This window comes from Pagrus major, chromosome 13, assembly GCF_040436345.1.
Source record: "Pagrus major chromosome 13, Pma_NU_1.0".
NCBI lineage: Eukaryota > Metazoa > Chordata > Actinopteri > Spariformes > Sparidae > Pagrus > Pagrus major.
In genome coordinates, this window is record NC_133227.1 from 25,469,472 (window position 1) to 25,494,326 (window position 24,855).

General features: G+C 39.9%; 1 protein-coding gene across 3 annotated transcripts in view; it reads right to left on the bottom strand.

Moving 5' to 3' along the window:
- Window positions 1-566: 566 nt before the first annotated feature.
- Window positions 567-24,855, bottom strand: part of irf1b (interferon regulatory factor 1b) — a 30,198-nt gene continuing 5,909 nt past the window's right edge. The window contains exons 1-10 of one of the 3 annotated variants that reach the window (XM_073479229.1): window positions 4,531-4,714; window positions 3,870-3,960; window positions 3,323-3,422; window positions 3,048-3,215; window positions 2,866-2,906; window positions 2,665-2,779; window positions 2,008-2,130; window positions 1,827-1,858; window positions 1,549-1,669; window positions 567-1,110 (exon numbers count right to left, since the gene is read on the bottom strand). In XM_073479229.1, the coding sequence (XP_073335330.1) occupies window positions 1,007-1,110; window positions 1,549-1,669; window positions 1,827-1,858; window positions 2,008-2,130; window positions 2,665-2,779; window positions 2,866-2,906; window positions 3,048-3,215; window positions 3,323-3,422; window positions 3,870-3,944 (879 nt within the window). In that variant the 5' untranslated portion in view covers window positions 3,945-3,960; window positions 4,531-4,714 and the 3' untranslated portion in view covers window positions 567-1,006. The other 2 variants (XM_073479231.1, XM_073479227.1) reach the window with 2 other exon arrangements.

The window sequence follows — 24,855 nt, forward strand, 5'->3', positions numbered from 1 at the left end:
ATCTGAAAATAGAACAGGAAATGTGCATATTACCCTCAAAAGGCTTCACTTGCCCCACATGACGTGCCATGATGTATTTACTGTACATCACCAAGTCACTCACACAACAATTAATCCAGGCTTTAAAGTCGTGCCTTTGTTTTAAAGGCATTATCACCTATTGCCACCTGCTTATCTGCACATTTATCTTCCAAGTGGTTCAACAGGTCGACTTATGTGACTTCCAGTCATCAGCAGCCACCTGGACAAACCAGAACAGATCATCGTGATGAATGAAAAGAATCTCATCACCACGGTGTTTTATAACAAAGGAAAACATCAGCTGCCACAAACATGCAGACACTTTATTTTTTACACCCTTCTCCTGTCTTCATGCTGCTTATTGTGATTTATGTTGATTGTAAGTAATGATTAAGCCAACATGCATGGCTTAAGCTCAGTTTAATTTCATGATAACACTTGACAGACGCTTACTAAAAATGTGCGATGTGGGATTATATGGGAACCCCAGATAGAGACAGAACTATAATTGATGCAACATGTTAATCAATAACATTACAGTCTCATTCTCTGTCAGTTCATTTATTTGTTTATAGCTCAACGCTCAGTAATCATCATTTCCACAAATTAACCAATGCTAGCCAGCTGGCTAATTCTCATCTGCAGCCCTTTGACAGGATGTTTTGAAACCAGTGAGGTGATGGTTCAAATTTTACAGAAAGAAGACAACAAAACACCAACAGCAACAAAATAAGCATTCTCAAAACTGTGCACAAGCCAATATTGTTAAGTTTCATATCTAAGATCAATATATCAAAATGAGAAGGGACATTTGAGAATTTCTCTCACACACACTGATCTAACGGAGAAAAAAAACAACGTTTAATGCGATATTAATGATACATGAACTACAAGTCAAATGTTGAGCACGCTGAATTATTCCGAGCGTCAAACACATGGCACACGTGGGGGTGTTGTAGCTTAAGGTGTGGAGACTGCTAAGTCCTCAGTGGAAGGGCGGGAGCTGTTGGCAAAAGTTGTTCCAGAATTCATCTTTGGTAGGGTCTGAGCCCAAAGTGTGATACTGCGGCATTTCGTCTAGTTCGTCGGCTGCAAAGCAAACAGAGGAAATCCAAGGTCAGGGTGGTGATGAAGAGCACGCATGAACTGAACTTCAATACTAAACATCTTGAAAAGTGAGCTAAAGTCTGAGAAAATAATGACGTAATGGTGATGTCAGCAGGGTCATCTCGGACCCAGTGTTTGAGGTGAGCGTTAACTGGCTTTTAAGTTGCATTATGGGAAAAGTAGGATCCAGTGTTTTTGCACCCTTAAAAGGGACTAAAAGTCAGGATATCTCAGCCTCTGCTGCATCAACTTTGACTTGGTGGTAGCTATTGTTAGCTGTTACGAAGTTGATACGCTGTTTGTTTTGAGTATGAATGCGACAGGTGGCTGATTCTCACACACTGCACCTTTAAGGTGTAATATTTTGGCATGCATATGTCTGTAACTTCACTTTGCAGCCTGAGTGAAAACAACATTTACCTGAGTAAGAGTCACTCCACTGGCTCCCTGGGCTGGTGCATGCTTCATTGCTCAGGAACCCCGTGCCGTCTAAACTGCATGATGTCATCCAGTGTGAGTCTTTCTCCAGTTGCTGGCAAATCTGAAAGAGCAACACTGGACTTAGTATGGCCAAAATATTCTACACAACTGGAATTTTTTTCAACATCAGAAAGGCAGAATATGACAAACATGGGTATTCCTGCCAATAAAAAATGCATGCTGTTAAGAGTAGGAGCCAATAAGGAGGTGATGCTTACCTGGATAATGTTGTCGGTTTCGTCGTCGAAATCTGGAAGATCACAGCAAAGAGAGAGGGAGACAAAAGGGAGGAGGATGAGCACGGCTCGATGGTATCGATATATCTGTTTGTATTTACCCTAATTTCACTTCATCCTGAACCATTTATTAGCAAGTATGCCGTGTGTGTTGTTGTCTTACCGGGGCTGTGTTCAGGTGAAACTTCAAATCTGTGGAAGAAGGTCTGGTTTGGAAAGCTTGATCCCCCGATCTCAACTGACATAGACCAGTCGGGGAATTCAGACGGAGCCACAAATGAGAAATCTGCAAAAATGGCGAACAATGGCATTCAATACACTGCAACCAAACATTCAGCACATTTAGCTCGTTTTGCTAGTGGTGGAATGGTAAGCTAACTGTAGCTTACACAGCTTGCATACAACTTTATCTCGGGGCTCCGCATTTATGCCGTCTACTGACCAAAATCCGAGGTATTTCCAAACGGGGCTTTTAAGGTTGCTTGGAGTCCAAACCGCTCTCTCTGCTGCCGAGTTGGGCTCTGAACTTTCTGCCGATTCGTTTTTCTCTCTGCCATCTGCATCTGCCACGGTTTTTGTCGCGTCTCACTTTCAGCGGTGCGTGACGCTGTGCAAGTGACCTGTCCCTGACCCATCATGCAGTGCGCCCACTCGCAAAGCAGCCGCTGATGTGTTTTTTTCCACAGTCGAATATTAATTTTCACAATCGAATCTCCGTTTTTTTTAAATAATCGAATATATATATTCGAATTTAGAATATTCGTTGACAACCCTACAAAGGACAAAGCATTTCCTCTTCACGTTATCTGTTTTTCCTCACCTTCCTCCTCGGTGTTCACTGCGCTGTCGACCGTGTTCTCCTGAGCGGAGGAAGTGTCCTCCGGATTTGACTCGTCTATGTCACTGTCCTCTTCCTCTATCTTGACAATTGAGCCCTGCAGATGCAGATACAAAGACACGTTCGGTAAATAAATCAAACACCATTTAAGTCAACATAAAAAGTAGAATGGTCATTATTTACCTTCTTCATTGTCTTGGTTTGCTCTGCTTTGCCCCGTTTATCTGTGCAGGTGAAAAAAAAGACATTTGGTCAACATCTTAAACAGTTTTTTGTGTTTGCAGAACAAACTGAGCACAGATGAAAAAAAAAGATCAGCAGCAGCGTTAATTCAAGCTCTGCCTACTTCCTGTCAGTTCACTCACCTCTAGATTTTGGTGTGGATGGCAACAACCTGAAGACGCGCATGGCTTGGTGGCCCTTGTTGATGCTCTCGTCTTTCACCTCCTCGACATCCGGCAGCGAGTTCATTGCGCAACGGAAGTTGGCTTTCCACGTCTTTGGGTCACAGGTCTGACCTTCCACGTACTTCCCTGCAAAAAAAAACAACAACATTTTGTTTACACCTTTTTCCATCCAAACAACAAGAAGAAATTCCTGCTTCTGTTCACAGTAAGCGTGCATGTTCAAGCTCCCTCACCTGTGTGGATGGCCCACAACTTAAACAGACTTGCGTCCTTGGCCAGTTCCCAGCCGTGTCGGGCTGCATGCTTCCAGGGGATTGAGAACATCATCTTTTCCTATAAAATACAAAAAGGAAGACTGAGTTGGAGGGTGGCTGCACGTTCGACTTGAATTAAATCAAAATACGAGCATTATTTTTTAAATATTGCAGGAGGCTGCCATTCAAACTGAGCATCTAATTATAGTTTCATGTTAAAGTATGTAAAAATGTTATTTGCATAGCACGGTGGCAGTGCCCGCAGTGGAAAAAACACACACAAAACAAGCTTATAGGTTATTTATATATGATGGTTTGTCTTTTTTCCTGCACAACACCAAAATCCAACTTTCAAACAAGCGACTCTAAAGGTAACATGCAGGTGTTATGTCTTCGTTAAAGAGAGACAACTAAAACATAAAAAAAGACACGTGCAGCCTTCACTTCCCTGTCTACTAAACTTCTTCAGTAAATGTCGTTAACAAGAACTAATCAAGTCTGTTGCAGCAGGAAATGAGCTTCTCACCTTGTCCACCCAGCTCAGACCCGGGACGTCGTTCGACTCGATCATCTTCTCCAGCCATGGCCTCATCCTGGACATGTTTGCCTAAAATATTCTGCAAAAGAGGGAAAGAAAAAAAGCAAATTCTTTAGATAAGGAATGCTGTGTGAAATCCTCCTGACAGCAGATGAACACCAGCAGCTGCCTCAGCTCAGATTTACTGTTGCATGGTAACATGCAAGTGCTATGTCTTCGTTAAAGACAAGAGACAAGTAAAACATAAAAATAAAAATTACCACAGGAGGATGAGCACAGCTCTCCATCTGTTTGTATTTACCCTAATTTCACTTCATCCTGAACCATTTATTTATTTATTTATTTAGTTTATGTATTTATTTATTTATGTATTTATTTATTTTATGTATTAAACTTCAACTGACCACTCGGGGACTTCAGACGGAGTCAAACATTCAAGTTGCATTATGGGAAATGTAGTGTATGCACCCTTATTGTTAGCTGTGACGAAGTTGTTTGTTTTGAGTATGACTGCGACAGGTGGCTGACTCATTCACACTCGGTGACTCCAGACGGAGCCAAACATTCAGGACATTTAGCTCTTAGCTTCTTGAATCTGCACGGCCGCAGGACAAAGCATTTCCTCTTCACGTTATCTGTTTTTCCTCACCTTCCTCCCCGGTGTTCACTGCGCTGTCGACCGTGTCCCTCTTGACTGACCAGGCGTTTGTCTCGCCACTGCTCCGGTGCCTTTAAAATCATCTGGGTCGGTGCATACAAGCCCTGTCTCCCTCCTGTGAGCAGCACCACCTCCCGGTCAGACGAGGGAACTGCAGCATTCTTCTTTCAAGCCACGTGATTTAAAAGAAATCGAGCCTCCAGTTTGTAGCAGGGCAGAGAGCCTGGCTGTGAGGCTGTAAAACTCATGACTCAGCAGTTGCTTTTTTTTTTCTCCTCTTTTTTTTTATTACGTCATGTGTTTGTGCAGTTTTATTTCTCTTATCTGAGGATTGCAGAGTTGAGAGCACATGAGTTGACCTCTCAGCCATGACATTTCTAACCTGCATGCATGACCGCTTCCTGTCACAGGTGGGAGTTTTGGGTCTTGGGGTCTCGTGACCTCAACACGAGGCGACAGTGTCATCACATTATGGGATATTTTTTAAAGTCAGGTGCCTTTATTAATGTGTTTATCACAGCCACACACAAAAAAATTCTCGTGGGATTGTTTTGCAGCAGCTAGAAATAGAAAACTGATAAGATATTTGCATTATTCAAATTCTCTATATCGGTGGGAAATGGTGCTATTGGACAAAACATGACTGTGAGTAACCTTGACACCTGCTGTAGGCAGGATAGTGTTAAAGCTGCCAGAATAAATGTTGGAAATGTATATTTCTGCAAACCATGAATATGCTGAAACTTTTTTTTTGTTGAAACTTTTTTTTCTTTAGATCCAATTCTCTCTGTACCCACAGTCTGGTTAGGCTTGCGCACAAAAACACTTGGTTAGGGTTAGGAGAGTTTGGTTTAAAGTACTTAGAAAACAGCTGGAAATCTCACAACAGAGTCGAACTGCGGTTGCCCACAGAGGTGAAATTCAGCTGACGAGCATATAATGCGAACGTGATCCTCCACCTTTGGTTAAAAATGTCAACCTTGGAGGTATCTGTGGTATGCAGAGATGCTAAGTGCCAACATTTTGTTCTGTCGACTGGGCCAGGTGTTTGAACCTGGTGATTTTAGATTGAGAGGGTTGACGCAATAAGGATATCAGGCAAGGAATAATTAACCCCTGGCAAGTATCCTGAGGTTGTGAAAAGCGCTTTTCTAAATCCAAATAAATATCTGTGGTATGTTATTGAACAGGTCGTGCAGCCTGCATGTTTAGCATCCCTGCTCAATGTTTTCTTCCTGTTTTCCTGCTCTTGTTGTTGTTGCTATGACTGTACAGCTGCCTCACCTGCCTGTGGCCACACCCACAGCAGATGGCAGGGCAGAACAAAGGCATTGCCATCAACGGGTCGCGTCAGGTAAATGGGGCATGTATTCATTGACACTGACTCAGACACAGACTGGTTTATGTTATGAACTCATTTTAATGTCAGAAACACATCAGTTATATAATATCGGCGCTGCACGTTGACCCAGTTCTGGTATCAGAATTAAACTGATGTTGCAAATAAACTTGTTGCACTCCAACATTAAGCACTAACAGTCTGAGAAGAAGAAGTTAAGACATTCACTTTGGAGGTTTTGGTGATATTTTAAGTGTTTCCTGTCTGATAAGACAAACAGCATGTCAACTGTGTTGAATAAACTCAGCACACTGTTGGAATGGCTGCAGCTCATTCCTGTTTATAGCGCTGTCGACCGCAGCAGGGATCTGTTCGCTCAGATAACCTTCTGTGCCAAGATATACTGTGACACATATACCTACATACACTCTGACATATATAGTGTATATCACCTGTAGTTCTGTAGTTATTGGGGTCGGCTGAAGGGTTGTTCTTGGCTCTTCTAGGAGTTCAGGAGGGTCAGGAATTCCTGTTCAGCAGCCAAGACCGAGAATTTCCTCAGAACCGACATTAATCACCTTAATTCACTTACTTGCGTGCTCTTGGCTTAATACGACAATGTCTGTGACATTGTTCAGGCTCATAGATATAAACCTTAAACCTCCAAGGCATTTTTATTTATGATGTGACTTTAAGTGAGCGAGGTAGTAAGTGAGTCCAGAAAATAGATGCAGGTTTCCCTGGAAAATGTGGGTGGATGTGGCCGTGTGACCAGCAAGCATTCCTGGGATTTTCCAGTGATTTTGGTGATGTACAGATGTTGGCGTTTATTCTCATGACACCCACGGCTCAGTGACACAAGGCTGAAAGAATCTGAACGAAGAGCTGCAGCATCTGGTGTCAATATTTTACAACCCCATTATTTTACAAATGTTCCTAGTTTTTTACTGTTATTAAATAAACATTGATTGCACAGTATTAATTCCTTCCACGTCTCCATTATTGCCGTGATATGTGTTGTTGGTAGTTGCCACTCTGATGAAAATGGATTGTCTTTGCAACAGCGGTGGCAGTAATAAATAAAAATGGTCAAAAAGAGCTCAACAAGAAGATTTATGACAAAAACGTCACCATTTTTTGAGTCAGAAGTGTGAGTGCACAAGATAAAGATTTCAGGAACACATGCATGTTTTTCAGGAAGAAAGAAGTTTTACAGTCACACAGCCACTTCAGTCAGTGTTCATGAAATATGTTCACCAAAATGTCAGTTACGTATTTTTAGCTGGCAGGGAGTCCTGCAGGGAGTGAATGCCATGAGATGACTAAGTCTGAAGTGTTATTCTGTGTTGATCATGTGATGTGATGTGTTTTTCGGGATTACTCTACAAGTTGTTATTATACAACTATCATTACAATGATGTGGTAAGTGCCTGATGAAAATCAAACTGCAGCCCGGTTTGACGGGTTTGTTTTGCTGCCTGGTGTGGTTTTATAAGTACTGTGCCACCATGCCAGTGTCATCTACCCCCTCCTTCTGTGTTTCTGTGTGTGTGTGTGTGTGTGTGTGTGTGTGTGTGTGTGTGTGTGTGTGTGTGTGTGTAAGTAACAGACAGGGTTTTGGACTTTCCAGTAAATCAGCTGACTTTACCAAGGTTTCGTTCTTCTTTCTTTTCTCTCTTTCTCTAATTTCCTACAGACCGACCCTGCCAGCCCAAACACACACACACACATACACACTCACACCCATAAAGTCACGCACACACACACACACACACACACACACACGCCAAGCAAAGCAATACAACCGATATGCATTGCAACTTTGCCCCAGTAGGCAGCCAGAAACATGGCTTTGGTCTTTCCAGAAAGTCAGCTGACTTACTGTCCTGCCTTCTCTCTCTGTCTCTCTCTCTCTCCCGCCTACATCTATCTTACACTCCCACGCCCACACACACACAAACACACACACAAACACGGATGCACTCACACATCACTGGATTTTTGGCAAACAGGCAGCTCCTGTTTAGAGAAGTATCACAGTTAAACGGATTTTGATTACATTAAACAAGAATGAATAAATGTCTCCAACAGTGTTGTTCCAACAGTGGGGGTTTGGTGTTCAGTATTCAGATCCTCTACTTAAGTAAAAAATAGGATTTAAACACTGGAAATCGATATTAAGAACAAAGGTCATGCATTGGAAAAAAAGAAGAAAAAAGGCCCTTGTGCAATCCAATCACCAGAGTTAATGTTTGCAGTGTGTGTCTGCAGCTATGCTGAAATGAATATGTTGCAACTTTATGTTTCTTTGGCTCAGTTTTTAGAGAGTGTTGTGCATATGGTCAGGTTAGGTTTCAGGCACAGAAACCTCTCTGTAGTGGTTAGGAAAAGATCATGTTTCAATACAGCTGGAGATTCCACTGGTGTCACATATACACATGTTGACTCAGAGAAAAGCAGACGTTGCAGGCTAACTACCGTAGCAGCCTTGTCGTCCAGGTCTAGTGCCACCACCGTCCACAACACATAAACAGTTATTGTCAATGTGATATGACTGCGTTGTAGAAATGTTAATTTGAACTGATCCGTGGTTTGCAGAAACGTAAACTACCAGCATTTTATTCAGGCTGTGAGTGTTATAGTATTAAGTATTATATCGGATTAATATTACCGATGCATTCACGTGTACATAAATAGCAATATACTGTTTGAACAAGTCGAGGTGGAGATATTTTGAACATTTTTATATATTTTGAGTTGTATAATCTGTAACAATGTTTTATTGTTTTATGAGATCATCGTGTGTGAGAAGTAACTCGTAACTATAGCTGACAAATGAATGTCTTGTTTGGTAGTGTAGAAGGATACATCGCATAAAATGGAAATATTTAAAGGAGCACTGTGTAGTTTTGGGGGAGGAATTTTAATCAGAAGGAAAAAAATCTCTTATTGATTGATTTTTATGCCTAAACAAACAAAATAAACAAAAGTTTACCGTCATGACTGAATAAACTGAACTAACAAACTGACCTTAAAAGACAACACAATTTCGCAGTTTTACTTTGTTTATATTTGGCGGACCCTGCCACCTTTTTAGCTTCAAACAGTGTTCTGGACCTTATTTTCCTCTGAGAACAACTTATTTATTGAGTTTTGAAAAAAAAGTTTTTATTATTACCTCAATAACATTATAAATATTACTAGTAAAGTAAAGTACTAGCCTTAGTAAATATACTAAGTTACACTCCAGTGCTGGTTTCCAACTGTGCTTGACAAAGATTTTTATCAGTGTTTGTTTAAATGGTTTTGGTTTTCTTACTGAGGTGTGTTCAGTATTCATCACAGCACTTGTACTGGCTTGATGTGCATGATGTCATACAAATAAAATACACTTAGTACACTGGAGCATTTCATAGCCTACAACAATGAACATCTCTGCCACATGAGTTAGCCTCTTAACATGCAGTGGCATGAAGATGCTGTCGAGCAGCACGGGGGTTTGTCATCTGACCACGTCCAGTTGAATCCTCACTTTACTTAACACCCGCCATAAAAAAACAAACAGAAACAGTAAAATGATAATAAATCCCAAAGAGTTGCTGTCAAAAAATGATGACAACTGTAATCTAAAGGGTTAAAGGTTAGTAACCTTTATTTAGGGTATCGCAGTTTCAGGCTTGTGATTGTGCGTGTGTTTGTAGACATTGTATTAATAATAACTACGACAATAACTTTATAGTATGGTACTTTTCTAAACATAGTTATAACGTGCCTTAACAAAGTACATGAGAGACTTTCAAAAAGTAAAACCAGATAAATTAGATAAAGTAGTAAATAGATAATACAAAATCATTCAAGTCTGTCACAAGCCAGCATTGAAAGTTGTGGTTTTTGGGGACATTGAAAAGAAAAAATCCAGGAATAGCTCTGAAGATTGTGAAGTTTTAATAAAAAGTACAATATTGGTCTTCAAAACGTAGTGGAGTGAAAATATAAAGTAGCAGAAAATGGAAAAAACTTAAGTAAAGAATGTGTACAGTATAGTTTTTGAGTAGATGCGTCGCCCAACTGCTTTTTACGGCCGTTAAGATAATGCAGGTGGGATGAAAAACAGGTGTGAGTAATCTTCAACGTTACACAGAAACAGGGGTGTTCTGGGAAAGAAAATCAGGCCTGGACTTCTCCTCTTGGACCTGCCCGGGTCTTCCTCTTCCTCATTACCGCTCCACTGTGAACACAAGCGCTCTGCTGGAAACAACTTTTCAACTGATCCCAGCGGGCCCAAGTATACTATTAGCTACTAGCACCAGGGACCCTGATAATATAAACATTTAAATGAACTAAATCTAATTCGACTGTGTAGAGCATCAGTCTGCAGGTTTTAACAGGCACCTTTATCAGGTACGTCCTGCTGTTTTGTTTTGATATGTCCTGGCAGTGTCAAGAAGATATGTTGAACATCTAAAACATAAAACACAAGAAGGTTTCATTGCTGCAAGACAAGTGTTAAGACTCATATGTATTTGACCCCTGTGGACTCTTTCTGCCTCCTGCAGTGCGCTTGTGTCCACAAGCTCTTTACAGCCTCTTTTCATAGACTGCTCTGGCGTTTCCCGTAAATCAGCAGGCTAATCACCACGGCTTGTTTCACTCTGTCTCACACACACACACAAACACACACACCGCACACACACACACACACACCAAGCTCCATGTCGCTGTCAGAGACACACCCACAGATACTCACACAGACAGAAGAGTATCCACAAACATGTATAAATTTTATCAGTCTCCCGCCCTCAAGCCCTCACACGCAGCCAGATACCGAACTAATCGTGCAGGCTCGATTCATCACGTATTGATGGATGATTAATCTATAACTCAGATAGTATCAGTTTGTGTAGTGTGATGCTGAATCATGGTTCAGATTTATTGATCTAGTAAATAACTGAGCGATAACACGTAACTTGCTTTTATCAAACGTCCTCGGCGGCGTTTATAACTGGTTATGAAACAGTCAGAATTTGACACCGATCTCTTTATGTGACCCACATAAGATCAGCATCTCTCTTCGGGAGACGGATGAAGAAATTATAGCATGGATAACTGAGATAAGCCCCCCAATTGGCGTCTTGCTCTCATTCCACTTCCTGTCATTGTCTCTATCTCAGATTAATAGTGAGTTAACAACTGCCAGACCTTTCTCCTGAACTGCTCCAGCATGCCACAGTTTGGCAGTTCTTTAATTCCCAAACCTGCGTCTTCCAGACAGTGGTGGAAAGAAGTACTCAGATCCATCCTTTACTTCAGTAAAAGTACTTATACCTCACTGTAAAAACACTCGACTACAAGTAAAAGTCCTGCTTTTAAAACTTTACGTGAGTAAAAATATGTAGCTATTATCAGCAACATGCAATTAAAGTTTAAAAAGTACTCTATTATCTCATTAGATTGTCATTACTGCTGCATTAAAGTGAGTGTTGCATTTCACTGCTGTAGATGTTTAAGGTTGTGCTAATTTTAACAACTTTATATAGTTTTGGGTGGTTTAATCTCCAGCATTACAACATATTCTTTAAGATGACTGTATGTTTGTAGCGTGGCTGTCCTGTGAAAACCAAAGATCTCGCCAGGATAAAATGCTAGCACTTAAAGTTTCTGCAAACAATTTCCAGCCGTGTTTGTGGCGACCAAACCGGGTGTTTTTAACAAGACCTAAACATGTATTTTAAGCCAAACCATGATGTTTTTCTAACCCTAACTGAGGGCTTTTTGTGCACGTAACCACAGCGTTGTGACAAGCTCCTACTCAAAAGCTGCCAAACACTGCAGCTGCTGCTGGAAGGCGAGCAGACACAACCCCAGCCTGCAACTCTGGTTTTTAAGTAGAGTCATATCAGGGCTCAAGGTTAAAAAGTGCTTCACTTTAATAAGATTAAAAAAAAACAAAATGATAAAATATACAAGAAAAGCAAAATCAGCTAATTCAAACCAATAAAATAAGCAGGCAAATCAGATCAAATCAAGATATGCTTTCCAATAAAAGTACGTTTTTAGAGTCTGAAAAAAAACAAGAGAGAAATATAAAACTGACCCTAAAGAAATGTAAAGTTGCGACATAAAGACACGTGAAGATTTTAGTTATCTGTGATTTTGCAGAAACGTACTTTGCCAACATTTAGTCTGGCGATTTGGTTGTTTCATGACCTCAGAAAAATGGCTAATCCAAGAGGCTTTTTGAATCGTTTGTTATAAGAAGAGGAAGGAGAACTTTCTCAACACTTAAAGGAACACGTCATCCAACATCAACACATCTTGAGATACCTGGTTTAAACTAAACAGGAAGGGTTTGAAAATCTACAAAGTATCTAGTAGCTAAAGCTGTCAGACAAATGTAGTAGAGTCAAAATAATATTTGTATAAAGTTGAATTAAATTAAAACACTCAAGCAAATTACATGTACCTAGAATTTGTGATAAAAACAGTACTTGAGTGATAGTAATTAGTTACACTGCGCCACTGTTTTCAGCTGATATCACTTATTGACTCCAATAACTAGCCGGGAAAACTCCGGCTGTGAGCGGTGAGGGATTCACGTGGTAATGACTGTACTGCGGGGAGCCATTGTTGCCTTGCAGTCTGAGTCATTATGAAACTAAATCATAACTAGACCGAATAATATTTTATTTTAGACGCTGGGATTAATTAGTTGAGTCATAAAATCAAAAAAGGCAGTATGAGCTGGCAGTCTCTATTTCTATCTTCCACGGTTGGTAACCCACATTTCTCTAGAGTAGTGTCACTCATTACACCAGATAGTATTACAATATGTGACACCATTGTTTTTGAGGTGTCTTTCATTCATTCAGCAGATAGTTTTTCCCAGTCGGTTAAACATGCCCTGAAACTGTGGCTCAATTTATCGAACATCTGACCAAAAAACTGGAAAAAAAAACAGTTAATCATTTTGTCAAAACCCCACAAATCTCCCTCAAAATGAAACACTCCACTACAAACTATGTTCTGCTTTGTGCTTGCTGTACGAGTGGCAGTCTGGAGATTCGTTTTTGATACTTGAGCTTCAAGTTTTCAGAAATGTGTGCATTGTAGGTCCATTTTTTGTGTGTACACCATGGAGAATAAAAGGGAAGCTCAGCGTTGGTCATATGCATTAAGTCATACGCCCCAGCTGTAATCAGTTGACAGCCTGCCGATGCAAACATCGTTACCAATCAGTCTCACACCACTCCCCACATTTACTCATAACCACTCCTGCTCAAAAGCTTCCAAACACTGCTGCTGCTGCTGCTGCTGCTGCTGGAAGGCTTGCCGCCACCACCCCAGCCTGCAACTTTGTTTTTAAGTAGAGTCATATCAGGGCTCAAGGTTAAAAAAACAGTGATGTCAATTTATAAGTAGTGTCTTCCTTTTAGCTCAATCTTCTGCATTGTGCTCCCTGTTTGGCTCAGGGAACATCCGAAGAGCGGAGCCAAGCATAACTGTATTCAATTTGTTGCATTTATTGGTTAAACCTATGACGAGAGTGTTCGTGCAACAAACCAGAAATGCTGCGATATCTTTCAAATAATAATAATAATGATAACAAACTTAATTTTAAGAGCACTTATCAAACCAAAGTACAAAGTGCTGTACTTAAATAAGATAAGATAAAAAACAAAATGATAAAATATACAAGAAGAAAAAAATCTGCTGATTCAAACCAATAAAATAAGCAGGCAAATCAGATCAAATCAAGATATGCTTTCACTATGCACTATATATATACTTGTATCGGTACAGATATAGAAATGTGTTGCTGTATATTTGGCCAGTTCTCATCCTCATCACACCATACGTCCTCTCCTGCAGTGCACCTGGGAGTGAACCTTCTCATGATTTATGAGGCATTTTGTCTTCTGGTTTATTTATCCTGGGAAAGGTTTGAAGTAATGGCAGCAGCAGGCAGCAGAAGGATATGTACATTTACAGGCCAACACACCCAAGAGCAATTTCCCCCTTGAGAAGCCTTCCACTTCTTCCTTTTCACTTGTACTCCAACTGACGCCCACAAACCGCTCATCTGTCAGGTTGATAGAAAACAGGAGCTGTAAAGCTGTGTACCAACCTGCAGGAACTATGAGGAAGTAAAAGTACAATTAATCTCGTAAAAAATGACTGAAGAGTGAAAATAACCAACTGAAAAAACGACTCAAGTAAAAGTACAAAAGTACTTGGTAAGTAAATTACTTAACGTTCGAGTTACTTTACATTTTAGGCAACCATATAGTACATGTGACCTTTTGCCCCTCTATTCTGCGATTGTTGGTGCCATTGTCTGTGAAAGCAGTAAACAGAGCCACCGTGATGGCATGCCGTCGACATCTTGCCGGTACCTGACTCCGTCTAACTCCCTGTTAATCAAAAACGGGCAAAGAGTTGGAGCGTGGGTGGAGCTGAAGCGAGAAAAGTTAGTTAAAGGGGCACTGTGTAGTTGTGGAGAAGAAATTCAAGCTCAGATGATTAATACTTACAATAATGAGGTAATAATACAAACTCTGAAATATTTACTTCCTCATAACTGAATAATCAAGCTGTTCTCGGAGGAAAATAAGGTTTTAGGAAGCTAGAAAGGTGGCAGGGTCCGCCACATATAAACAAAGTATGAAGTATGAAGCTGTGTTGTCCTTTAAGGTCGGTTTGTTTATTCAGTTTATTCAGTCATTAAAACAAAGAGAGATTGTTTATTTAGTTTGTTTAGGCATTAAAAAAACAGTCTAAAAACAAATTTCTTCCCAAATTCTACATATTGCACCTTTAAACAAGCCCACAGAGCTGTGACCTCACAGGCTAGCTAAGGCTAACAATCTTTGGTTGCAGGATAATTTGTATCTTAACTTAATAAGTTAATTCACTCCAAAGCAGCCAGAACACTTAACAGCACATTAGCTGGAAGATAGTGATCAGCACCCAGCACTGAGGGGTCTGTATGTGTCTGTGTCTGTGTTTAATTTCATGTCTGACCAAAGTAGCACTCATCGGAGTCTCCATCGCTTTTTCTGATCTCTTCTCTGTAAAGTAAAGTAATTCCCCTGCCATTCAGCAGTCCGATAAGAGAGAATTACAGTACATTACTGTGGATCGCAGACAGGCTGAGAAGTGAGAGTGAAGATAAATCCGCCTTTTAATCCTAAAAGTTTTTTTAAAAAAACCCTCTGTACTCTCCTCCACTACACGCATTACCATTAGGGGACAAAACTGATGGCAGCAGAGAATGAACAAAGTATAAAGACTGCCAGCGTTAGCAGGAGGTGAGGGCTGTTGGTTGGGTCACCGTCCAACACAAGACTTTCACAAAGGAGACTAGGGTTCATTTCCTGTGTGAAACCACAAGTAAGTAGTCAATTCAACCAAAACATTGATCTTTTCCTAAACTTAACCGAGTGGTTCTGGTGCCTAAACCTCACCAAACTGCGACTGTCACCTGAAATTTCACAACAAGCTTTAGTTGGAAGTCTAACTTGTCCGTGGAGTAAAAAGCGTTCATACTTTTAAAACCTAGGCGAGGCTCAAGGTGACATTTATATCCTTGATCAGTATTTGTTTTACAAGATTTGGCACGATACCTGCTTGGTTGGTTGGTATGTACTGAATGTGTCGAGCAACGGAGCTTTCACTGACATCAAATTACACCAGACATGATTTCTCTAAACCTGAAAGTCCACCTGTGGTTCATTGTCTCGTGTCATGTTTATTAGGTTTGGCGCGTCCCAATTAAACCAGGAGCACAGTTGGTATCTCTGTGGCACAGGAAGAACACCAATACGCCCATGTTTATGTTTATTAAGCCTTTCTATTATCTTTTTTATGAGGGACGCTCCAGTACTGGTGTTATTAAATGACAGCAACGCAACAGTGGTGAAAGACTTTGCAGAATTTGCAGCACCATAGTTAAAAAATACTTCGTTGCAAGTAAAAGTTCTGCGTTCAAGATCTCACTTAAATGCATTTACAGAAGTATCATATGGTATGGTCCAGTTTAGGGGTGTCTGAAATTGTATTACAAGAATCTTCCCCGCCATCAATATAAGAAATATAGGTTATAGTATTTAAAATTGCAGTTAAGAAGGATAGAAATGTTTCTCTATCCCTGTCTTGTTGTTAATCCCTCTTCTGATCTTCTGATGAGTGTTGACACCTTAATTAGGGGTTACAGACACCTCCACACCCTTCGTACGTCTAACCCTGAAGTTGGAGTTCCTCGTTGGCAATACGAAACAGTTCTCACGTTGAGAAGAGGCTCCTGAGGTCTTAATACATGAATTCTTTGTAGTCACTTGTAGTACATTTTGATTCATGTTTTGCTGTTACTGTACTTCTAGTATTATACAATATTGAAAGCAGAATATAAATGCATATTTTATGGTGTAAAACATCTTCATTAAGCTGATATAAGACTGTTAGATTGCATATTAACCATAGATGCATTGGTTTTAACCCCCGACACACCTTAAACGCTACACACAGTTTTGGAATATGCATTTGTTTAATAAGATAGATATCATGAACCTCCCCCAAGTTAACAAGCTAGCTTGATTTGGCTGATCAGGGTCTTGTATCAAAAGGTGAAAAAGGGTGAGAAAAAGATCGTGTTTTGGTTGAAATACCTGTTTTGGTCGCCACAAACATGGGCGGAGATGTTGCAACCTCCCATCAAAAATATCCAGTTGTTGATGTCACGAGCACTGGTGGAAATTTTCTTGAGGTCTCCTTGAAAATATCCAGTGGTGTCACGCTTACAAATGTTGAAGTGCAGTCTCGAACTGCAGTCACTGGCTTGGCAGTCTACTCGCCTGTAACTCCACCACCATCCCCTCCACGTATCGATATAAAAAGTCAGGTCGCAAACGTGTAATGTGAACGTGATGTGACACATAGCGTAGAAATGTCAACATGGCACATAGCCTACGACAGGTACACATTTGAAGGCACGCGTAGGTTGTAGACACATTAACCGCTGACATATCCTGTTGGCTGGGCTGCCAGAATAAATTAAGAATCATGCCTCACAAATGCACTTATGTCAGAATCAGAATCTCATCCACTAGCCTTCACTGACAACCAAAATGTAAATAATTACGGGGCGCCTAACGGTGGAAATGTTTAACTGACAGTCTGCGGCTTTGACATGAAAGACAGTTTACTCTCTCAGACTGAATATGTAAAGACGACTGCTTCTCAGCTCTGGATGACTTCATTTCCTGTCTGAAAGTGTCAAACAAGGGCCGAACCCCCTTTTGAGAAAGTGGCGGGAGAGTGCTGCGAGCTTGGGGAATCAACTGACACTACATCCGCTAGTTAACTCGTCTCTTCTCTTCTCTGCTGTTTTTTTATGTTGAATATCCCAAAGCTCTGAGAGCAGCACAGGCCACTATAAACCCATTTCATATTGAACCTATGTAATATTTTTTTCTTTGAAATTGTTTTCTCTTCATTTTCTCATGATTTTATTTGATTTTACAGTATTTCAATAACTTTGAACCACACAAAGAGCTTCAGGAAGGGAAATGTAAAGCAGAACATAAATATCATAAAAAAATAATAATAACAGCAACACAAAATAAACAAAACTAACTGCAGAAACTGTGCAAACACTTTTATAGTTCTTTCCACAAGAAGCAAACCTGACTGAAGAGTTTCAAACGGTGGCAGTTGCAGTCAAACTTCACCTAATTATGTTTCATCTCTACCTTTTGTGTCTGCTTTCATTAAATAAGCTTCTGCTACTAATATGCAGGGCAATAAAAGCTCTTTGTGGCTTTTATTTGCGGCATTTCTGCAATGTTGACGACACTGCCTTTATTTGCATACGATTTGTCTGTTGGCATCTGTTTTCTTAAGCTGCAGTGTGTTGAGCTCTCGGGGCCTCCATTTTTGAATACAGTCAAGGTTGAGTGTTACATGAGACTCTCTTAATGACAGTGTACAGTGATCAGATTAAGCAGACAAATCCTCTGTACAGTCCAAGTTTCAACCAAAAACTTTTCCTGCTTTCCTTTCCTCAGTTTGCTTTCATTTATCTCAATATTGTTAGTACATACGTGGGCTGGTCCCGGTCAAACTGCCCTGAAGCTCTTTAAGAGATACAAACAGGAAAATGCAACCATAACAATGTTTGGTATCTTTTATTTTCCCAGAGCATCACTACTTATATGACCTGGCCAATTATTTTTTCACTTTGACATTTTGTAACAGCATAATGGACCCAAAAAACATAAAATAATATTCTGAAAACAAGAATTTTTCTTAATATCAGTAACACAAACATGCTCAATGAAGCATTTTACAACTTGAAAATGTAAAAACATGTTCCAAATGAGAAATACGAAGGGAGAATTGTGATAAACACAAACTCTACAACAAAAAACAGGCAAAGTCATGTAGGATTTGTATTTTTACATTTTATGTGCACGTTTAAAACAGACAGACAAGAGAAACAGATAAAAACAAACCTGTTTACAGGTTCGCAACCTGCTGATCTTCAGCAGGTTGCACCTCCCGTAAACTGCATCTGTTGCCATTGTGCCGACGAACAAGCTCAGACGTGATTGCAAAGAAAGACACTGACAGAAAGATTCATATGTAACATCATGATACTCCCGCACTGAAGCAGAAGCAGAAAACATTTAACAAGAAGGATGATGATTATCTGACAAACACACATTCCTTCCAGCTCCAAACTAGACCTTCTCTGACTAGATCACGCCGTAGATCACGACGCCAACCTCTGTGCAGTTTGGTTATGTAACGTTAATGAACTTTAGGTTAAAGAATTGTGCCATTTGTTCCTTTACATGTTCACTACGCCACACTCAAAAACTCACAATGGGATCTGGTGAGGCACTTTTATCTGCAGACTCATCAGCTTATCTGCCACCATTGAAATAAAGGTATTTTGCTGCATTGAAAGAGCTGGAAATATTTATAAACATATAGTTTTTCTCTATCAACCAAACTCCAGCAAAGAGTTGGGAATGAGTCTCAGAAATCCGCTTTTCTTACAAATAGCACCTTTAAACTGACAAAAGGAAAAGCTGAGATGTCTTGACATTTATTCCTATTGTATAACTTTATACCGTCCCGTCTGTGGCTCGAGAGCAAGTCCAGCCAAGATTGTTATTTTGGTTAAATGTAAATAAACACGTTCTAAACCAAACTTTAACCAAAGTTCTGCGAGTGCCTAAATATAACAATGATTAAGTTTAACAACGCGAGAGTGGATATTGGGTTTGAGATCGGATATTATGGTGGAGAACAAATTAAATACTGTATGTTGTTGGTGAACATTTTATTGATGTGCAGTACATTTATTACATTTATTTTATTGAAACATTTCCTCATTATTTTATTTTAGTTATTTTAGTTTATTGTAACATTTCCTCATTATGTTTTCCGAGAATTGTAATCCAGTCGACGTTACGTTACAAAGTAGTTGTGTAAAAATATGACAATTTACACGACAAAGTCGGAAATTTACTTTTATAAACAAACTTTGGCATATCAATTTTTCTGAGTGCCCCTTCAACAGGGAACCATTTTGGACATGACTCCAGACAACAGACTCAGGAAACTCACAAACAATAAAATAAAGTAAAAAAAATATATTATTATAGTTTCCAAAAATGTCAATTTGACATTTCAATAAAACAGACATGTTTGTCGAAGATTAAAAAAAATAAATAAATAAAAAAAAATCAAGTGATGATAATTCAGCACACACACTGACTGGTGTTTGCCGACTTATGGCACATTGAGAGTTGGAGTTTTGGCACAAGATCACTGCTGCATTGTGGGCAATTAAAGTATCAACCACAGTGTTTTCAAAATTTTGCATGATATCAGTCAGTGTCACAAGAGTCAAAAACTCAGGGAAATACCGAGGCGGCTCGCTGGTTACTGTGGCGTGTGTGTGTGTGTGCATGTGTCTTCAGGGGAAGTGGTCTCACATGTACATTTTCTGTCGTTTCACAACTATCGTCAGTCTGACTCGGTGTGGAGTATCATTAAACTGAGCACATGTCAAGTAAACTGTTTACACTCACCAGATGGAAAGCACCAGAGATATCGCTGTCTGTCCCCCCCCTACATCACACACACACACACACACACACACACACACACACACACCCAGAGACACAGTTCTTCCTCCCTCTCTTCACAGTCCTTTATGTGGTTTGAATAAGTTAGGTGTTTTCACTGCCGTCTCATTTATGTAAGGGAGGGGAAGGGAAGAACAGTTGTACGTTGAGGGTTTGGTATCTCAACCTGTGTGCCACACCTCTTCCTTTATCAGACTATATCAGGTCATTTTAGGAACTCCTGTCATGGTAAACCCCATTTTCTTTTCAACTTTAATATGCAAATGATGAAGAAATAACAGTTTGGACGTTGTGTTGCAGAGATATCTACAGCCCTGTCCCGTCCAGAGCTCCTGGTCCGGACCGCTTGCTGCATAGCTAACTGAGCTAACTAGCTAACGGCAGCTATAGTTAACAGCAGTTAGCGGTTACTCTAGCGATATGCTTCTCCCTATCTTTAGTAAGCTGGTATTACATAACTGGTGCAGAGCCCGGGCACTTCTGACACATCCAGCTGGCACCACCGCTGTCATTTGCCTTTTTCTGCGTCTGGATCAAGGTGTTGTGTCGCCAACATTGTCTTTTGAAAACATTATCAAACTTCTTGGCAGTTTTGGGCACTTTCTACTTCCTCCTTCCCTGACTTTTGTCTGTACCACAGATTGTCGTGCAGGAGCAGATTTATACCTTTGCGCCACAGTAAAGGAATTGATAAAAAAAACATACCACCACACTCGTTTAACAGGAACTAACCTGCAGATGAAGTGTTGCCACCTGTTGATTCAATACCAGTGTTTTTCAGCTCCAGACAGGTTGTTCAAGGTTCAAATAAACCACTAATGACACAAAGACATATTACTAGACTTGCATAGCTACGCGTTACCTGACCCATCTATGTAGTTTATTTGTAGCCCAGATCTTTTATTGAACTAAGAATTTTTGATGCAGCCACGTGTTGTTCTTCTTTTCTGACATGCTGAGGACGTTATAACTGAGCGCCTCACTTCTGTCAAGCCAACAGCCACATATGGTGGACACAGTCACCTGCAAACACCCGCATGTGCCCGGCGAACCCTTAACCACCCCTAAATACCATCTCAGAGTTGGGTTATAGGTTCAGACTCCTTGTTTTTGTTTTTGGCAGCCTAAACTAATGCACAGGATGGTCGTAAGAGGGTTCCAACAACTTGGGATGCCCCAAAAAGGAGCTAAATGACATGTGTAGTAATAACACAGTCTTTATAATTAAAATCATAATTTCAAAATAAAATTATTTGGCTTAAACTTAAGATGCAGCTGCTTTGTGTGTCAGTGAAGGAGTGTAAAATGGGAAAGTGAGACTTTTGAAAGGTGGTCAGCCACCAATAAACATGGATTTACATGTTTTTATACATCTTTTAAAAATGCTTAAGAGTTCAAGGTTACTTTTCAGGAAATAAAAAAACATTAAACATAAAAGGCAGTAATCATCGTACTCGACATACAGTCAGCTATTGTTGGTTGAAGCAGCAGGATAACTTTTTAGGAGCAGAGCATACAGTCATTTTGTTATCTTACCCCCTTGTTTAAGTTTACACCATGACCAGCACCTGTTCACGTCACCTGCTGAGTTTACTATACAGGCGCCTCACCTGTTGTGTATTCACATTAAATATTTACAGAGGATGAATCATGGGTGAACTATTTTGAACTGATCAGGTTTGTTTTTTTTCCTCTGTAGCAATCAGAAGCTCGCTACAGTAATCTGAAGTAAAGACTGCCATAATGTTTTTATTTTCATTTGATGTTGCCAATAAAACCTTATTATTTTAGTGACCAAGTTTTAAGGTTGTCACACTTTAATTGCCGTAGCTCAGGAGGCAGAGCGGGTCATCCAGTAATCGGAGGGTTCGAATCCCTGACTCCTCCGGCTGCCTTGAGCAAGATACCCCAAATTGCTCCTGAACCCCAAATTGCTCCTGATGAGCAGTTGGCACCTTTGCATGGCAGCATCGGCCATCAGAGTATGAATGTGTGTGTGAATGGGTGAATGTGTCAAGTGCTTTGAGCGGTCAGTAGACTGGAGAAACACTTTCGAAATGCAAGTCCATTGTCCATTTAACAGGAACTGTGCAAAGTGATTGTTTCTCATGAACAATAGGATATTATTTATAGAAGCTTCTTTATAGAACAGATTTAAATAATGTATTTATTGCAGTGTTTTGTAAGTGATCAACTACCTGGTGATAGTTCAGAAAAAAAAATATCAGCAATTAATCTGCATATTTCAAATGAGACCTGACCAGTTCCCCAGAATGTAACAACATGGAGCTATAATTCAGGAAATGTTAATATTCTTTGCGATATTTTCTTAGGTCTTCATTTTAAAAGGGAGGGGGAGTGTTTTCTGTCCTTTCCTGCAGTGCCTCGCACAATATCTTCCATGTGCTCTCCCACAGATAGCTTAACTTTGGGCAACATGGGTACTTCCACGTAACACAAACATTCTGGATCATCAGGGTGTTTTCAAACTGACGTCGCTTGTTTTTTCTTAGTTCACTACAGGACTTTGATTCCTAATCGCACGAATCATTATGGCCCCGATTGTTGTATCACCACTTTCCACCTGCACTTGGATGAAACTGAGACGTATGCTCGCTGTCATTTTGACCCTGGCCCCTGATAACACACACGAAACTTTGAGCAAGTGTCATAAACTCAAATCAACTAATCGATTAATCAAAGAAATCCTAACGGTAGAATTTAGAGTAACATATTATAATATATCCCACAAATGACAGTGATATTTTGTTGTAATAGCATTTGTTGTCTGGCACTTTAATGTTGGTACAGTGCCGACTTAATATGCCACCAGAACAGAGTAGAGCAAGGTAAGATATAGATAAAGGGCCTTTCTTTTCTTTTCTTTTCTTTTCTTTTCTTTTCTTTTCTTTTCTTTTCTTTTCTTTTCTTTTCTTGTCTTTTCTGTATGGTGCTGTACTCTGTGCCATTGTTTTCCTTTCGTGGTTACTACTGGTTGTAGTTTTGCCCTATCCAGCAACTGAAAGCAACAATTACAAAATTTGCTCTCAGTTTTGTGGTATTTCCACTTTCTTACTCATTGTTATTTTGGATCGACGCAAGGTCCGTTTTTTACTTCCTTGTGACTTTCCTCAAAGTTTTTTTCTGCCTGTCTTTTTTTAGATGGTGCAATGAAACCTGCCGCACTGTTTAAAATAACTGGTGCGTGTGTAATGTAATGTGTAAAAAGTCGTGTCAAAGTAACTGGAACAAACGGGCATGCTTCTTTGGTTTAGTTGCCTTTAGCTACCAAACAAACCAAAAATTTGAAATGATTAATGCACCGTCCCCCAGTGACTGACATGTGTACCACAAATATCTGTATGATAAAGCAGAAATGTGTTTGTCCTTTTTTCTGATAGGATAACAATCTCATCGTCCTGGTTCCCTCCACCTCCACATCTGCAGAAGGAAGGAAGAAGAAAGCGTGATGTCCGTCTGTCTGTAAAGGAACTATGTCTGAAACTGAAACAGACGCGGCCTGTGGGAATCAGGCAAATATGCGTTCACAAGCAGATTATGGGCATATACAGTCAAAGTGAGGTCTGAAGTCAGGATGTAAAGAGTTTCACGTCTGTTTTTTATCGGTTTTCCCGTTTTTGCATTGGCATTTACCAAGCCAGAAGACACGAGCTCATAAACTGTCAATAAATGTATGTTTTCATGATATAGATTTAGAACATTTTCTTTATTAATTCAATGTTTTCATTCAAATACGTGTTTGCGTGTCGTTGGTAAGACACGCATGAACAACAACATCATAAACAGAACAAAGGTGGTTATTCACGTACACTCATCGGATCAAATGTTTAACGTACAGCAGCACGACATCCGCCTCACCTCAGTTTGATCAGTTAATGATTCACCTGTTATAAAGCCAGCAATAAGCAATAAATCAAAGTGCCATGTATAGCCGAAGCGGCAATTATTTTTGGTTTGGTATTTTTTTTTGCATGTGATGTGTTTTATAATTGGAAGTAAATTCCAAGCTAATGACTAATTTGTCTCAAACAATAAAAAATAAATACATTTGCAATTTAATGTCTGTGTATCAGTCGATCAAACTGGTTTACTGCACTTAATAGCAGGTTGTTTGCAGCAGTAACAGCTGCAGGTCATGTATTCATGTGATTCATTACAATAGACTGAGGAGAGACTATTCAGGCTATCAAATCCACTGGTTGTTGATACATTAAAGCACAGTTCATGCCCCTGTTTCAATAAAAATCAACAAAGGAGCTTTATAAATCCAAAATATGCCTTTTAAATGATCTAGGCAGTTTTTGTTTGAGATCCAAAGCAGGTTCATCGTTTGAAGTTGTATAAAGTAAACAGCTATGGAGAACCTAAAAGATAAGTTCACCCACAACTGAAGATTTAGTCACTACTTAACGACCCTCATGCCGATGGAAAATTGCATTGAGATGAGACGTTCAAATACATAAATAAAAACTAGTGTACACCTGTGATCTGAAAATAGAACAGGAAATGTGCATATTACACTTAAAAGGCTTCACTTGCCCCACATGACGTGCCATGATGTATTTACTGTACATCACCAAGTCACTCACACAACAATTAATCCAGGCTTTAAAGTCGTGCCTTTGTTTTAAAGGCATTATCACCTATTGCCACCTGCTTATCTGCACATTTATCTTCCTAGTGGTTCAACAGGTCGACTTATGTGACTTCCAGTCATCAGCAGCCACCTGGACAAACCAGAACAGATCATCGTGATGAATGAAAAGAATCTCATCACCACGGTGTTTTATAACAAAGGAA